Genomic DNA, 19,709 nt, shown 5'->3' with positions numbered 1-19,709 from the left:
CTTTCAACTACAAGTCTCTCAACACCGACAGGAGAAACAGAATGCCGTTCAGATTAGGTTTCGGTCATTCCGCACTGATTTGGCTAAATTCAAAGCCTAATGTGAGCACATGTTCATATTGATAGATTTAACAGCTTGTAACTTACAGTGAAGTTGGTTGGTTTAAACTCTCAAGACTTGACTTTCTTCATAAATTTGTGTTCATCTTTCATAAATATTCTTAGTATGTATCATTTCCATATTTTCTCAACTAACTTAGTTAAACGTTGCGTTTAAATTCGTGAAATTGCAATTTGGATTTAAAAATTCTTCAATAATCATTAGTTTGATTTAAAAACTGTATACACCTTCAGGCATATACCAGCCCAATGATTTTGCAGAAAACTTTGAACACACGTATATAGACACAGTATCGCTTGATATAAAAAAGGATTTCAAATACTCTAGCTGAGGTTAGATGGACTCGAGAACTTTATTGACCTGCTCCAAAATTTGTGACAACCGGCAATTACAAAGAAAGGATCATTAAAGATGCGAAACGAAGATAAGTTAAAAGTTTGTTCGCGTGTGTCAGTTAGTTTGGAATTTTTCCTATTAATCTTCATCAAATTAGGGCTCCCCCGTTAAATTTTGATGTTATCGCGGTGTAGACCACAGTGTGTTTATGTCTATTTTAACTTATCTCCTAACACCACCAAATTTTATCAGAACCAATCAGTTTCAGTTTGCTTAACAAGTTCACAATTTTATCATTTCTTCTCACTCCATAAGACAGAACGTGACTTTTTGCATGCGGAAGTAACTGAGCTATAGAAGAGGTTTTAGAAAATTCCACATTCATTAGACTTAAAGCGAATCGATGGACATCAAATGCATTCTCGCTTGGAATCTATGCCAGAGTTCCAACTAGAATTTGGTAAATTACCAATATTTATCATCAAATAATCCCTGGTATTTTTGAACGGTTCGATGTTTGTTTTATTTCCCCAACTAAGCCTCTGTGACCACATGCTTCTTTTGGGTTGTTCGACTCACCTCGTATAATACAATTAAATGCTTACGATTGAAATTAATAGTAAATTGAAAGTCAACAATTCTTAACAATATGAAAAGAATATCATCATAAACAATGTCTAATTTGTTTAACATCCTATTATGTTATTCTGAAAAATTTACATGAAGTATTTTGAAATGATTTTATATGAAGTTAGGAATCTATATGTTAATAATAGTGGATACATTTATTTATCAAATATTAAAATTTATTTTGGGGTTCATTTTTTAATTTTTACTTATGAAATATAATTTGACATGGCTCTATGATTAGAAAACCAGAATTTTCCAGAATGGAAAAGGCTTATATATAATAATAATAATGATATGTTTATTTGCAACATTTTACACCATTTCTGGTCAAAAGGAATATAAAATATCATTTCAAATTTACATATATTTGTAGAAAAAACAGTTTAACATACATTGAATATTTACAAACTACATTTCTCTTTAATTTATATCTACCATTTAACTCGTTCAGCCAACTGTAAAATTCATAAAGGAAAACAGGAAATTTTTATGAGTGAGAAATATCAACAACGGTAAACACATTAGCACCTCACAAAATTTCCTCTTTGACATTAATTCTGTGAAAGTTCGGTTACAAATGATCGATGGAGATGTTCTACGAATTTCTTCAACATAAAAACTCTTTGAAAATATTTTATGACTGTATTTTGAAGCCTGAGCACAGGAATCACGAGACCTTCATGTTCTCAATGTGATTTGTTGACAGACTTATGATAAAGCGCTTCCTTTATGATTTTCATAACCCATAGCGTAGGGGCTTGGACTTGGTACTGTAAAGAGTGGGGAGGGGGGGGGCGTTGGGGGGGAATTCGAATATATTGAAGCCATGAATGTTTTGTTCGTTTCCTTTTTGTAAAAAGAAAAGGACCTGGCGACTGGGGAACAGTATATTGCCTTTGACCAGAAGTGATCAATGACTGATTGACTGAGAAGTATGCATTTAGAAAATAGAAATTATTGCCCGATGCTTTAATTCAGAAAAATAACCAAATGAATTAAAAGAAATGAAAAAAATGAACTTAGAAAAAGTAGAACATAGTTAAAAAAAATATGACTGATTGATTTAGAAGAAATTTAGGAGAAAAATAGCCAAGTGCATGAGCAGAAATAATACATAACAAATAAAGATTGGAAAAGTATAATCTGATTGAAGAAAATCGGGTCAGAAAATATTGTTAGATGTTTTGAACTTTTGAATACATATTATGAGAAACATACAAGAAAAAAAAGTATTAACAAGGACCTGCACGATTTTATGATGGCAATTTTTCTTGATTTTTTAGAATTTTGAAAACGTATTTTTCCTAAAAAGAAAAAAACAATGAAGATGATACAGATAAACCATTGTTTAAGCATTTACCAATTCCGGTGCCAGTCGAGTGACATATTTATCACAATCAAGTCTTCAAATATGTCGGCACTGATCTGTGACGTCATTACATCAACATAAATTCTATCACGACCTACGTCAAGTCACATCATTGAATTACGTCATAACTGTACATTATCACTCCATGATGTCATTGTAAACGTAATTAACCATGAAAAGAAACATCAGTGACTGATAATACAATTTGCAAGGTCAAAATAAACATCAAGCCAGGTCTTTCAGGCATTTCTGGCTCTTTCTTTTAAGGGTAGGCCTATAAAAAAGTTTTTGGATATTAAACAAAAGGAAAATTCTACAATTTTCAAAACATTACAGAGTAAGAATTGATAATATCATTTGCAAAATGAAAGTAACCCTAAAAAATGTTTTTTTCTCTTTGGTCAAAATTCAGAAAGTTAGCCTACTGGTGACGTTTTTTTTGTTTATAAAGTTTTATCTTAGCACGTTTCAAATGAAAAACTCTTGTTAATTTTTGTCTTATACCCAAGTCAAGTCTCATTATGTAAATAAGATATATAACAAACAATCGTTTCCAAAAATATAGAAAAATAATTGACGTTTTCATCTACTTTTAACATAAAATATGTAAGGACATTTGTTTGGTTGGTAGAAGACTGATCAAAGACTGCTAAGGAATTTTGAACATTTTTAATCAAATAGATTCTTATATTCTAATGGCAAAGAGTAAAATTCCTGGGAATTGTAAAGTCACTTATCCCAAGGGAATTGGTCTAAATAGTAAGCAATGTACTTCAGATTGAGACATATATCAAACTGATTGTGACATAAAATGAAATTGAGCGAAACGGCCTATAAAATTGACTTGTTAACTATTATTGCTCCTTAAAACGCACATTAACGTCAAAGTAGATTTAGATGATTCGGGTAAACTAATAGATTTAGCGAGTTGAACAGTAGAAATAACAAGATATACGACGATTGATATATGGTGTATGTCGGTGCCAAATAGTAACAATGATTGCACGTGTTAAAATATGCACCTTGTATGATTAATACTTTCTCCAGGTACTATGCGTATAAATAATTAAATGTATTAAGAAGAAGGGATAAATGCTATTTTATAGATGTACACCATCTTAGGATATACTATTCATATACCTATGTCAAACTTTCATATTTGTACCATTCAAAACATTCCCATCCCAGATATTAAAAAAATGCCAAAGATGTTTCTCTGAAATCAAATCTGTGATATTTTGGTGTAAAACGACGGAGGTAGGAATAACTTCACAACATCTCACAAAAACTTACATTAGAAAACAAGTTTAATTTGAAAAACATTTCAAACGGCAAATTTAATATCAGCAACCCATGAAATAGTTTACTTGTTTTATCGTCTGTTTCAGAAATTTGGCGGGAAATATTCAAAATGGCTGCTTCCTGTTAACAATTTGTTTCTCACGTCGCGTTTTGAGTGAATTTTATCATAAAATATCAAGTTATAATATTTACGTTTATAGGATTAAAGGCTTCGGATCGTTACACACCAAATGATTCGTTGTCGAAAGGGCAATTCCAGTAACTATAGTTCGTTTCCGAAAAGTATATTTTATATGTACGAAGACTTATGTGTACAAGGATGATAGATGAGGATTGGAGATTTATAACATCTTCTCCCCCTCGTAACCTGACAGCTCGACAAATATTTTCTTTCTAGTTTGTATGCTATTTTAGAATGTATACATAAACTGTTTCAGCAGATGTTAAAAGTATCGTCTGATAGAATAAAGGGAGATAATTTATAGCAAGTTGACAGGAAGTATTGACAGACATATTGGTGTTTCTATAATAAAGAGATTAACAGAAGTATGAACCTTGAAATGACAATGGTCAGAAAATGTATATGAAATAGATCGCCGCGATATCTAACTCGTCAAAACGGGCCCTACTAATTTAATCCGACGTGATTTTCAGGAAACCTAGTTTTATTCTCATCTGAATATCATGTTGAAGAAACTGTGTAGGGTCAGATTTATCGGGCTACGCGATACTGTAGTTCGAAATATGAGTTTTACATTTTTCGGCCCCGTTAGAGATTGTATGCATTGTGTATAGTGTATATTGCGTTGTATTCGAGAAATTCATTGTATGAATGGTATTGATATTGCTATTGTATATTTCCTTGTATCGAATAATTTTGTATAATGATTCTCAATCGTCCACTAAGGCATATACATTTCTCAATTAATTCGAAATACTCAAACATGTTTCATATAAGGGTTTTAAGACGTACTGGTATTACCTTAAAAATGCATCAATATACAATGGACCTCATATATGAAGGTATGTTTGAAATACATTACCATACGCGTAAAACATGTGACAGTCATTATGTCTTTGAGAATTTTTTGCAACACAAAACATGATTTCTTTGAAATTATATCATCTTATCTTTAGATCCTTTGATGTAGGATACAATTATTGGACAAACAATGCAAAACTTATCAGAAATTCAAAAATTCGGTACTGTTGTTCAGAATCTATCTATAATAATAAAGACAAATCCTACATTTCAAACGCCCCGCTGTCAGTGCTGCAGTCTGAAATGGAAACAACGATAGGACAATAAACCAAGGCCCCGCGTGATTAAGGCTGTACACGGTAAAGCTACCTCTACAGTTGGAAATAAAAAAAAGTAGGCTTATTTCGCTGTCCTGGCCAAATTTTCCTCATTTTACACTGCATGGGGTTGCCCTTCTTCATTAGCCCATAATTTGATGCAGAAAAGTAGGGCGTAAAACTACATTCATTTTATTTCATTTACATTTCAAACGTATCTTTTGAGTGGTATATTTTGATACGTCGTTTGGGCAAAGCGTATCGACATCACATGTATAAAATGTAGAAGGGAGATAATCAGGAAACGATCAAAATGGCGATTTGTTTATGTAAAGAGTATATTTACACCTCTGTAGAGAAATTGAAAGTTACACCTTAATCAATTAACACACTCAATGTCACGCTTACAATATGCTTCCGAACTCAAAATCGTGATCAAAAGAGACAGAAAGGGTGATAGAATTAAGATAGATGTTAGATAGATAGAGTCGTATTTAAGGTAGATGTATGTGTATTTAAGATAGACAAAGGTTAATTTGAGATAGATAGGGGTGTATTGGACATAGAAAGAGGTAGATATAGATGTATTTCAGATTGATATAGGTTAATTGGAGATAGATAGGGGAGTATTTGACATAGAATGAGGTAGATATAGATGTATTTTGAGATTGATATAGGTGTATTTGAGATAGATAGGGGTGTATTCGACATAGAAAGAGGTAGATATGGGTGTATTTGAGATTGATATAGGTTAATTTGAGATAGATAGGGGTGTATTCTACATAGAACGAGGTAGATATAGGTGTATTTGAGATTGATATAGGTTAATTTGAGATAGATAGAGGTGTATTGGACATAGAGAGAGGTAGATATAGATGTATTTCAGATTGATATAGGTTAATTGGAGATAGATACGGGAGTATTTGACATAGAATGAGGTAGATATAGATGTATTTTGAGATTGATATAGGTGTATTTGAGATAGATAGGGGTGTATTCGACATAGAAAGAGGTAGATATGGGTGTATTTGAGATTGATATAGGTTAATTTGAGATAGATAGGGGTGTATTCGACATAGAACGAGGTAGATATATAGGTGTATTTGAGATTGATATAGGTTAATTTGAGATAGATAGGGGTGTATTCGACATAGAAAGAGGTAGATGTAGGTGTATTTGAGATTGATATAGGTTAATTGGAGATAGATAGGGGAGTATTTGACATAGTATGAGGTAGATATAGGTGTATTTGAGATTGATATAGGTGTATTTGAGATAGATAGAGGTGTATTGGACATAGAGAGAGGTAGATATAGGTGTATTTTAGATTGATATAGGTTAATTTGAGATAGATAGGGGGATATTAGACATAGAAAGAGGTAGATATAGGTGTATTTGAGATTGATATAGGTGTATTTGAGATAGATAGGGGTGTATTGGACATAGAAAGAGGTAGACATAGGTGTACTTGAGATTGATATAGGTTAATTTGAATTAGACAGGGGTGTATTGGACATAAAAAGAGGTATTATATAAGATAGATATAGGTGTATTTGAGATTGATATGGGTGTATTTGAGATAGATAGGGGTGTATTGGAGATAGATATAGGTGTATTGGAGATAGATAGAGATGTATTTAAGGTATCTAGGGATGTATTTAAATGGATAGAGGTATATTGGAGCTAGAAAGAGGTGTATTTAAGGTAGATAGAGATGTATTTAAGATAGGGGTGTATTGTAGGTAGATAAGGGTGTATTTAGGATATATAGAAGTGTATTGGAGATAAATATAAGTGTATTTAAGATAGAGGGGGCTTTATTCAAGATAGATAGAGGTGTATTTAAGATAGATAGAGGTGTATTGCAGATAGAAAGAGGTGTATTTAAGGTAGATGGGGGTGTATCTAAGAGAGATAGTGTTAGTGGTATATTCAAGATAGATAGAGGTGTATTTAAGATAGATATAGGTGTATTTAAGATTGAAAGAGATGTATTTGAGATAAGTATGTTTTGAGATAGATAGATAGATAGATAGATAGATAGATAGATAGATAGATAGATAGATAGATAGATAGATAGATGGATAGATAGATAGATAGATAGATAGATAGATAGATAGATAGATAGATAGATAGATAGATAGATAGATAGATAGATAGATAGATAGATAGATAAATAGATAAATAGATAGATAAATAGATAGATAGGGCTTCATTGAAGATAGATAGAGGTGTATTTAAATAAGATAAATGGGGTGTATGGGAGATAGATAGAGGTGTATTTAGGATGGATAGAGATGTCTTTAAGATAGATAGAGGTGTATTTAAATAAGATAAATGGGGTTTATGGAAGATAGATAGAGGTGTATTTAAGATGGATAGAGGTGTCTTTAAGATAGAGAGAGGTGTATTTAAGATAGAGAGGGGTGTATTTAAGATAGATATAGGTGTATTTAAGATTGATAGAGATGTATAGGATAAGTTAAAAAAAACCTGTCTCTGAAACTAAGGTACGATTGGTCAAACACCTGTTTCATATTTGAAATACTTTTCTTCACTAATAGTTACCACAGTGCCAAAATTTCCCCTTCGCCAAATTCCTTAAACTTGCCCAATCTTATGTATAGTTTCACCTTTTGGATTTGTATCCTGACACCGAGAAGACCCCGGGACTAAAATCTTAAAAATCCAGGGTCTTAAAAAGTAGAACCAAGACTTTGTTTTGTTAACTATTTATTTGAGATCAGCAAAGCAACAATAAATCGGATAATTCTGGCGTAATTCTGAATAAACAAGAGTTTTCAATTATCTTTCTTTCATGTACACAACAATATTTTCTAAATATGTACTCTTTAGTAAGTAAAATTGTATCTCTTGATGCATGTGGAAATTGCCTCTCTGACTTTTTGACCCAAGATGTTGCGACCTAAAGCCAAAGCAATGATGTGGGTATGTTTTTGAAGAATGCAACATCACAGTGCGTTGACCGAAATGCCAAATTTAGATCGATCAAAAGGATACTGCAGAATTTTAATTTTGTGTTACTTTTAATGAACTTTAATGAGGAGTTTACTATTAGAGTAGATTATGATTTTTCACAGCATTTCTAAACAATAGACATAATTAATATATTTTTTTCTCTTAAAAAATTAAATCATTAAATAAACTATTTACATCTTTATAATACAACAAAATAAACAATGAAAAATATAAACATCTTGGACGCAAGTCTGGTTAACCTAGACAGAGAAAAGAAGTTTTACCCTAGATCACCAAGTGACAAGAAGGTCTTTTAGATGGTTGACATAATTCATAATCACTATGAAGCAGGCCCGTAGCTACTGGGGGCGAGAGGGCAATGCCCCTCCTTCGAAAAAAATGGATTGCCTCCCCCCCTCCCCCCACCCCACCCCCGTGAAAAAATCTGACAACCGATCAATTCCTTTAATGAAACTAGACATCATGCACTATTGGCCCTTCGGATATACTACTTGCCCCTTCAAACATTCAAGGCCAGCTACGGGCTTGCTATGAAGGGTTTAGCAAACGACACAGGTTCCAGACCATTTGATGCAGCCATGACATCGAGTGTGTTTAACCGACACATATTGAGGCACTTGGCATAAGGCTAAGGCATTTTTGTAGTCTGTAAAACTATCAGCAGAAACTGTAGGCAAAAAGTGTGTCTTTAAACATGTTCATGGAGTCCACAGTCAAATCACAGTCGGCCATTTTGAATTTATGTAGCACTAGAATACACTATATGAAGGATAGTCCATATGAGGGTTGTAAGGTGTTGATCTGTCCTTCCGCGAGGTAAAATAGTTCTCTATTTGATAAGGAGGATATGAGTAACAGCCTGAGTATATCTGAGTAGGATGAGTTGTATTAAAACCACCAGTAAAGCCCGCTGATATAACTGGTGAAACAAGACATGGCTTACTGATGTCAGGCGCTGAGGTATCTGAAAATATAGAATAAACACACTTATAATTCTGAAATGGCTTTGTGTTTTCGTCCAACTGTATTAATGGGTTAGAGATAACAGACCAAGGCAAGTACTGCTACCAGAAACAGTGCTAAAAAATATAACCCATTTTCACCTTCTTCTGGTGCTTTGAAATAGAGGCTATAGCCTTGCAAGTAAATGGAATGAATCTTATTTGGGTCTAGTGTGTATTGAAAGCATTAATGTGCAATCTCATCTACCGAACAGTCATCAAGATAAATCAAGAGTTTAAAAAAAATTATGTATTGTACCTGTGTCGTCGGTTCTCTTTCTTTTCCTTTCTTTAAGGACATGGACTGGGTTTGGTTGTCTAGATTTACCAGGATATTGTTGCATCTGAGTTAATACTTCAGCCATACTGAAACCAGACGTACAGAATATTAGTAATCTTAATTTCTTCAGAATAATTCGTAAGCTACTTCGCAAAATGAGCTAATCTTTAACTTTTTCAAGAGTTCAATCGGCTTAGCACTATAAACAGATCAGGTGAGATATATTTCAATGGTATACACTGTCAAAAAAACATACTTACCAATCATTGGGATCACAATCTCTGAAACCTTTAGCAAATGGATTACTGGCTATCTTTAACTGTGTTATCTGTAAAAGATGTAAAAGTACATCGTTACATCGTTACATTACAGATAATGCAAATATGGACTTTTCTTGAACATTTTGAAGAAGGTACCTTGGAAGGTGGACTTTTCCAGATTTCTAGGCAAAATATAAGCCTATTATCTATTTGGTTCTACGTAATGGGGTCGATGTATACTTTCAGATACGAATATTTTAGATATCCTGGCTCATATTGCGGTTTTCTTAAATTATGGACTTAAATGTAGGCGTAAATTAATAGTTATACAAGTTCTAGCATTCGGCAATCCTCGGCAGTTTCAGTAAAGCTGAAGTTGACTCCGTAATGAATAGTGAATTCCATTGTGTCTTCTTGCGCGACACTCTTTACTTTCGGTATTTAGCAGTAATTTGCCAAGTGATAGTAATATAATATACGACCTAAATATAGTCCTTAAATTTATAGACTTCGGGAGATAAATCTAACACTTACATATGCATTTAATGCTATATATTGTAACTATTGGTTATCCACTTATACATTTTATTATCATTTTGGATCTTACGAAGCTTTTGTTTTCATTGAATTTGTTTACAAACACTTGAAGTCATGCACGACCAGCCTCTAATATTAAAATTATCAAAAGCAAGTGATCACTTGACAATATTGACATAGTTCCAGTAAAAAAATCGTCATTCATTACCGCGATATGTTGCAGAGCTCTAGCGTATCTTTCATGGAGGTTTGAAATTCTGGTTCCTCCATGGAACTACCACAATACTGCCTTCAATAAAATTTTAAGATTTATAATATCTTGCATAATCTACTATAAAAATGCAGACATCATTCTTCACTTTTATTTTTATCAAAAGTCTGAAGCAGTAATCATAATATTCTGTCTTTAAAATCGGATTGTAATGGCAGAAGGGTTAAAAGACCCTAGTAAGTTTTTATGAATTAAATTTGATAAAATTTACAATAACGCGGTTTATATAACACTTTTATGATTACATTTATTTAGAAAACCACATGCGGTCAGATAAACGTCAATTTACCGTCGAATGATGAATGAGAAGAGAAAAAAAATAAGTTGATGAACGTGCTTATGAACATGAGCCTGGTTTGTAAAGTTTAGATTTGTCTATATATCATCGCAGGGATATCGTAACTGTATATTAAAACATTACAGATATAGCAATATCATATTACATGTTATACAGTACACTTAAACAGATATCATTTTATTTTCTAAACCATTTTATAAAACTTCTACTTGCAGAATGCACAGTTTGTAAATAGTGCAGATAAAATAATTATTTTATCCATAACATTTCTATATGAATGAATAAACAATCTTCGAATATTTTGCTTTTTTATTCAAAATAAAATTTCTGACATTTTTCATTTTTCGATTTAATGCTTCAATTTTGTATGATTTCGAAACATAATCATCAGAAACTCTTATACATGTATTTATTCAATTCCTTCATCGATATACATTATGATTTAAACAGGTCGATATCAATTATTATGTAATGATTTACAAAGGTCGATATCAATTATTATATTGTGATTTACAAAGGTCGATATCAGTAATTTTATAATGATTTACAGGGGAGATATCAATTATAATATAATGATTTATACAGATCGATATCAATTATTACAATATGATATACACAGGTCGATATCAATTATTTTATTATGATTTACACAGGTCGATATCAATTATTATATTATGATTAAACAGGTCGATATCAATTAGTATATAATGATTTACCAGGTCGATATCAGTAGATACATGATCCAAACAAAGATTACATAATTTAGACAAATTGATATTAATTATTACAAAATCGAGACAGGTCGATATCAAATATTACATGCTTTGGACAGATGATTGATATCAATCATTAAATCATTTGGACAGATCGGTATTTATTATTTAATTATGTAGACATATCAATAATTATGATTTGCCGGGTCAATATCAATTTAAACAGGTCGATCTACAGAACGCTCGTGGTTTGGTATTCGAATGATGGGTTTGACCACTTCATATTTTTAAATCAGAAATTACCAGTATAAAATCTAGTGCTTACCCTATGATTTTGATAAGCTGTGACTGCAGTAAATTTGGTTTCAGGAAAAATAAAATGCTTAAAGACTTCCATCTCTGACACGTCTTCTGATTTTGGAGGATTATATACAACATGGAAACGAGGCTGATACGAGTGCATGGAATTCAAAATAATCTGTAAAGAAAAATATAAAAAATCTTAATCATGAAGAATTCGGATAAAAATCACCGTATTTTTGCTTTGAAATAGCAAACGTTAGCATTATTTTTTAGTACCCACTATCTCCAGAAACGAATCCAAAGTAGTGCACATCTATTTTTGTCACAATCCTACAACTTTCTTGCCCCAAATGTTCTGATGATGAAATTATGTAATATGCATGTGAGATGAATATGCAGGACAGTGTTCGACTGGGCTGTCTGTAACCTCTATAGCCAGTTTACAAAAACATTTTAACGAAGAATTTTACTACTTACATGTCCATTGTCGTCCAATAAATTATTAGTTAATTTTAATTTATCGAATGATATAATCTGCTTCATCCACTGTGATCCTTTAGCAGGAGAATCTGGATGCATGTGGATTCTTCCCGGCATCTGAGTATCTGCTTTCCCAGCCACCACCCAACTAGAGCTATGGAAGGAATAGCGATATCGTTTATCATCTGATGCCACAAAATCCATCATGACCATGTAATCAGCATGGGGATCCATTCCTGTTACTCGTACTTGAAATGCTGGAAACATTCGTCTGAAAACAAAATAATACCTTTGAAACTATTGGCTATTAGGTTTACTAAGAGAATCTGAAACTTGTTAAATGTCTTACATTTACCTCTACTCTACCTCTACTAAATGCCTAAATGAAACAAATTTCGTTATTTAATTCGTTCGAATACCCTATTATTACAATATTACATTATTACAATATTACCCTAATACAATTTAAATTGATAAGATTGATTAGAGAGCACAGTGAAAAAGTTTCTTTAATGGTGCTCAACATATACTGAATCTTGGTGGTAAACTGTATTGTCAAAGAGTCCATTGTCAACGCCATGTTTTGTTAAATTTTGATGAAATGTAATACAAATTTTGCCCAGCAAAGTATCTTGGTGTTCACGTGTGTTTTAAAAATGTATTATAGCGAAAAACTCTGATTATGACCGTCATTTATGTTAAAATAACAGGATAGTGATGTCATTTGAATAAAATATAATAATATTTTACAACACCTCATAATGTTATTTTAAGATATGGTTGCAACAATATTATTATTTCAAATTAGTTGATCTATTTCTATTGTTTTGATAAATTATATTTGAACTTGGCACATGATGAATAGCAATGCATTAAATGGTTTAGGGATTGGAAAATAACAGGCGTTTATTGCAGACACTCAAATCTTTGGTTTGCAAGTAACCGTCCCATGTGGTTACGTTACTATCACATAAAAACCATTTTGGCTTGACGATATATTATGGTCTAATTTTAAACTTTGTCGAGATGGAAGACTTTGTGAAGCGTGTGACTGAGGGATGTTGCTCAGAATATTTGCCAATTTCAAATACTTTTGAACTTCCAAATTCTTGTACGTCGTTTTAATGTCTCCAAAACCATTCTTGAATCCTACTCGAAAGATTGAGACTGCCGTTGTGCATCAGCACCGGCACTCCAAAAGCACGGTTAAGAGGTCCTTTACACAGTAAGCGTTAAGAGATTTCGGATACCCATTAACGGGCCGAGCTGACGGGGTAAATAGGTGTAAATTCAAGGTCGTTTATCAAGTTGGTGAAACTGTCAAAATAAAGTATATCATTTGGAAGTTAAGTGAGTTGATATCACTGTTTTCAACCAGATTTCCACTGATTATCTCGCTCAAACTGAAATTTGTCTACATCATTTAAGATACGCACGACATTTGGGGAGAAGAAAATTAAAACCTTAAGTTTACTGTACTTTAATTCAGATAAGATATAACATTATTCTGGTGTCATTGAGTAAAGAAAAATACACATTTATGTTTGAATTTCTTATGACGGAAAGTTGTCAGCGATATATTTTTCAGTGCATGCTTTGTAATCAAATTTGGAAATATGAATATTACTTACAAAAGTATTTAATTATTTCTGCAAGGTGTCTAGTTTTGTAATACATATTTCACATTTCAGATGTGTATCACTAATATTTCCGATATGTATCATAGATATGTGTGTGTATGTATGTATCATTGATGCATCAAGAAATAAAATGCTCTTATGTTCTTGACCTGTAGCACAAGGGGTTTCGGTGTTTTGTCAAAAAGATTATTTTTCATGTCAGCCCCACAACCTGACAACATGAAAGCTAGGTTGAAGCTACTTTATAACCAAAGAAAACAGTTCTAAAATTTTTTCCATTTTTCTGGGAATTGGAAAAGCGGCCTCGAAATAGTACTGTTACTGTCTTTGCGTTGAAAAAGATATGAAAATAATAATAATTTGCAGTTACAAATTTTTGGACTACTTGGTTGAAATTCCTTGGAAAGAAAAGTGTTTCTTTCAATGTAAACTTACAAAACATTATATTTTTATCAGTGCAAAGATATACTATAGGTGTAACAGTACTAAGTTTAGGCCGATATACCATTTATACCAAAAATTTAGAAAAATTCAAAAAACTTTTTGCTTTGCTCAATAAGGCCATCAGATATACCGGAAACAATCCCGGACCATCGTTATAACGAGAAACTTTCCTACTCGTTGAGGCAAGAGCTACTTCCAATAACGTTTCGTAAGATCCAAGTCTGACAAGAGAATTTAGCCTCATTAATTATATAGAAGTTACAGATGATTTAAAGTCGAGGTTCTGGTTTGTTAAACTTGTCATTGATATCTCTATCTTAGATAATCATAGATAATTGGCACTTGGTCTGGTACCATCAGAATTTCTAGATGTTGCTTTGAATGGAAAAAAGGAAAAATATTACATTGTGAAGTTTGAAAGATTCTAAAATTAGAAGCTCAAATTTACTTGCATGTTTTATTACTGTTATTTTGAATTTTTCAGAATTGTATCCGCAAAAAACTGCACATTAAGTCTCTATATCTTATATTGTTTATTTTAAGATTAGTTTATTTTTTGACTATTACACGGTTTTTAACCTTTTTCTTTTTCTATTACCCCTTATAGGATCACTGATCGAGTGCATCAAACCTCGGTTGAAAACTCTGGACCAGTGTATGCATGGTGTATAAAAGCGTTCGATGTTCGGAAGTTGGGAAATTTACCGAAAATAGTTTATTTCTTACTGTTATGAGAGTCAGGGTTGGAGAAATCAAAAGTGAACGTAACAGTTGAGTCTTTATTTCTGAAAACATTCAATCTCTGGCAGATCAATGGAATGATAAAAATGTTATAATTAGAAAGTAAAATATGACAGAACATTATCGGTAACACTATCACTGTAAAATATCACCTGATAATATCACTGATATTAACACTGTTATGATAATGATGACGTCATATGGTATCTAATAACTAATTAATATAGTAGAACATCGTGTGGGGTGGCTTAATTACAGATCTAAAGAAGAAAGAACCAAACATCATCTTTTAGTATCATCATGTATAATTTAGTTTCCTATTTCCCAGCATTTCTATTTTTCGTTAGCTGTTGAAATATCAGCTCAAAGAATGACAAAAATCATATGATACAGAAAATATTACAATGGATGGATGTTTGTATGGAAACTATAATCCTTTTCACTTTGAATCAATTTGATTTCAAGTCAATTCCTCGCAGTGACAGCTAGAACATTTTTAAGCGTATCTGAATAAATTAATAGCATCCGTTAGTAATAATATGAGAGGCGTACCATTTGCTCTGTAGTTGCTTATTATATTGCATATCTGTATTTTTGATTATATCAAACATTTGAGTAGTAATTCATTGCATCTCATTATTGTATTTGTTGATTGTATATTTGCATAAGAAATCATTATATTATATTGTACTTATTGATTGATATAAGTATAGGCATATTGATATTTGTTGATTATATTATTTATCAATATATGACATTACAGTATTTGTTAGTTATTAATATGTATATATATGACATAACATAAATATATTATTTATTATTATTTGCTGATTATATTTTATTTTATATTTGTATACGTGGGTTATGCTTTTTTATAAATACATATTGGTATTTGTTGATTATATTATTTATTTATAGTTATATCACTTTTTGTTGATAAATTTATTCATTAATATTAATAATCATATATTTCTATATCTATTGTATTTTATATTGGAATATGTTGATTATCTTTTAGATTTGTATTTGTTGATTACACTATATTTTATACAATCGTTCTAATAGTATTTTTATCATAATTATTATTATTATTTTATATTGATACATATTTGATGAGTTTTTTTTCTTATTTAATTTAAGTATTTGTTAATACAAACACATTTTATAAACTAACAAGTAATGAAGTCGAACTGCAGGATTTTCGTTTGATTATAATACTTAACATTATCACTTTAAGGTCAAGAAAAATATTTCATCCATTTCAGTTTATTTTCTCTACTAATTACTTATTTTTATAACCAATAATATCAAATAGCTGAAACTTGAAGACCCCACAGACTTCCCCACCCTAGGGATTCCGTTTCACTCCAAAAGTGATAATTACATCTCAAGAGCGTAATAAATTTCGCCCCTGACCAAATGTGACGCGTGCACAGCGTGAAATGAACATGTACGTATAAACATGACATATGTAATGGAGTGAAAGTAAGATATTAATACCAAGTGAGGAGACCTGTTATAATTTATTGTTAGTTTAAAGAGCTACGGTGATTATTAATCAGAAAAAAATAAAATTGAATAAAAATAAATTCATCTGTAATGTGCAGTATTTCCGATCTTATTTTTATCTTAAAAATCATAAAAATTAATTATTTATAATAAAACAATAACTATTTTTCTTTCCAAAAAATAGTTTCTTTTTTAACCGTGTGGTCACACAAGAGGTTTCAAAAAAGATTTACAAATTCCCTCTCAAATTCCCTTAATAGTTGTGTATTCGAAGTATACGTCACCATGAGATGGGCTCTAGGATTCGAATCCCAATTGTTCTCTCATTTCTAAGCGCAACATTTCACATTCTTGTATGAACACTTCTCCAATTTTATCGTAGACTGGGGCATTTTATCATATATTTCCACCACGGTTCTGCAAAACCGAACATTCTCAGACTCCAAAAGGGCTACGCAAAGGAGTTTTAAACTGTGATATTACGAAAATCCTAGGAACTGTTAATTGTTTTCATTACAATGTTATGCATGTTTTCAGGATTTCCACGTAAATTATCCAGCACTAAGATTAAGAACGCAAAAAGAAGCTATTGTACTACACCACAGATTTGTTTTGCATTTTTTCATACTGTTCACCAAAATGATGTTGTTTACTTTGTTGTATTGTTTACGAGCTACTGTAAATGATGATGAGAATAAAGAGGCGAGGTGACAACTAGCAGATAAACTGAAATATGTGACAATCTTAAATCATTTTCATTTTCTTTTCCCTTACTCATTATCATTTCTATGCCGGTATTTATTTATTCTTTAGAGGATAATGGAACAGCATTTATTTTCATAAGAATAACTGTAAATTTCTTACCGGTATAAAATATATAGTAAAAATAATTGAAATTGACCCAAAACGACATAGTGCCTGTTAAAACACTTTAAAACCGTTAATATGTATGTTACGTACGCTTAACTTGAATTCTTAACCAAACATAACGTCGCCTTGCGGGCTACCATAACACACATACATAAATACTACAGTCTTTCTTGTTATATCTAATTTAAAGAATCTTACAGTCGAAAGAAATGGATATATTTTAACTTTCTCTTCTTGGCTTTTCTTGATAAAATGATTTCAAAGAACAGATCTTATCACCAAGAATTTTACCAATGCTTTTGTTGCTATTTTATTTGATAAAATGAGAGTATTTTCTGAAATTGTTTAAAGTTTTTGAGGTTATTAAAGTCATTACGTGTTAGTCAGATAGGATAATGCCATCAAAAACCAACAAGATTTTTTTCGAATTTCAAAAAATGTTATCTTTGAAATGAATTTCTTTGTGAATTACAGATTTAGAATCATCCCATCATTCTTAGTTTAGAACACAAATACCGAAATTTTGATGAAATGAGATTTTGACAAATCCAAATTAATCTATAATTGGTTGCATTATTACGTGTGACAGACGAATTTCTTCTTTTCCGACAAATGTTGGAAATTCGTAAGCAGTCAATTATAGAAATTCGTACATAAATTCTGAAAGAAAATAGGGGAAATCCTTGATAACAGTTGTCGGTCTTATAATTTAAAATATATGTAGTAGAAAAATAGGAAATACTTAATAATAGTCACCGGTTTCATTGCGACATCGACTTTGATATTATCAGGTAACAATCTGACAGATAAGAGAAATCGTCGTTAAATTCGGTCAATTGTCATAGACAATCCATTATCATTACTATTATATAAACAGTGAAAGGAAATAATTTAAAATATTTCTAGCAGAAAAATAGGAAATATTCACCGGTTTTATTCCGACATCGTCAGGTGTGAAAAACTATAATGAGAGGATCAACAACCTACCTCCCTGCTTTCGTAACGATCATTTCCGTTCCCAATTCATTAAATTCATCCCACAAGGATTTCATTTCTAAATGTGCGACAACATTCACTAACTTGGGATGTAAAGGTTTCTTAGGTCCTTCACAAGCATTAGGAAGTTTTTCACAGTCGCCGACACCTTGGGCAGTGGCTTCACTTTCTGTTTTTAAACTGTCATTAACCTCAGACCCACGACAATTCGTGTTATATTCTGTATTTTGGTCGTACCGTATTGTATCAAAGAACATTCGACTTGTACTGGTATTCCTTAAACATGCTGAAATAGACATTTAAATATTCTTAATTAAAATTAATGATTGAATTCACTGAAAGCGAAATAAAAAAAGGGCAATTCATGTATAATCCTAATTTGAGCGGAACTATTTCTAATCATGTATGGCATGTTAGTATACGTGACCAGACCCCAGTTCATGCAAGCAAAATAAAATGCAAATGATGATTTATGTCAGTTACAGACTATTTGAAAATTTGAAGAAAAGAGGGCGTCAATTTCCAAATTGAAAATTCAATACCGTAATGGTGCGTATATTAATTTGGTACATTTGTGGCAATGTGTAACAAGTTACTAGTTCAGATTGAAATATTCATATTGTAGTCTTAGGGAAATAAAGATTAGTAGCAATATCAATTTATAATATAAGGATTGATTGATAAGAATGTTGAAATCAGCCGAAAAACCAAATTTCCAAAAAATAAATAAAAGCATATATAATTTCGAACACTGAAATAAAAGATTAACTCCCAAATTCTGTTTTTGAGCAAATGTCATTATTCTTTCATGAAATACTTAATTCTTTTATGAGTAATAATATTAATTTGTTGATTGAAAAATCTAAGAGATGTGATTTTTTCTATTTGTACCCTACCCGTATCACCCTTAAATTTTGGTTTATTCCTACAATTATCTGAGCAGTTACCATTCCACTTCATTCGAAAATATGTTTATAAAACATTACTGTGCTTTCTCATTACATGCCAAATAACATTAAATTGAAAAAGATATCTTTTAAAACAGAAATTGTATATTGTCTGTTTCGTATAAGATAATATAAACATACTATTAATTATAAAAAATATTCAAAGGAATATAACAGAGACCAAAGAATAAAAATATTCACAAAGAAAAATATTATTTTTAATTGATAAGGAGAGTGTCTGTGGTATGAAATGAATGAATTTTATTCTGAATGTTATTCCTCAGTTTCTTATCTTCTTTCAATTGCGTTTCTGTTGCTGGCTTTTTGGGAAGTAAATTCGGTTTCCTAAAAATGTTCATGTAT

General features: G+C 31.5%; 1 protein-coding gene across 1 annotated transcript; it reads right to left on the bottom strand.

Annotated features, from left to right (window-relative positions):
* Positions 1 to 9,593: 9,593 nt before the first annotated feature.
* On the bottom strand, positions 9,594 to 18,455 carry LOTGIDRAFT_104372 (hypothetical protein; the record flags this gene model as incomplete). Its single annotated transcript, XM_009053170.1, has 4 exons — positions 9,594 to 9,665; positions 11,742 to 11,894; positions 12,197 to 12,470; positions 18,391 to 18,455. 4 exons carry the CDS (start codon positions 18,453 to 18,455, stop codon positions 9,594 to 9,596), a joined length of 564 nt encoding a protein of 187 aa, XP_009051418.1.
* Positions 18,456 to 19,709: the final 1,254 nt, after the last annotated feature.

The sequence above is a fragment of the Lottia gigantea genome (genome assembly GCF_000327385.1).
Source record: "Lottia gigantea unplaced genomic scaffold LOTGIsca_2, whole genome shotgun sequence".
NCBI lineage: Eukaryota > Metazoa > Mollusca > Gastropoda > Lottiidae > Lottia > Lottia gigantea.
The sequence above is the reverse complement of the archived record's forward strand: the minus strand, read 5'-3'. Positions and strand labels throughout refer to the sequence as shown.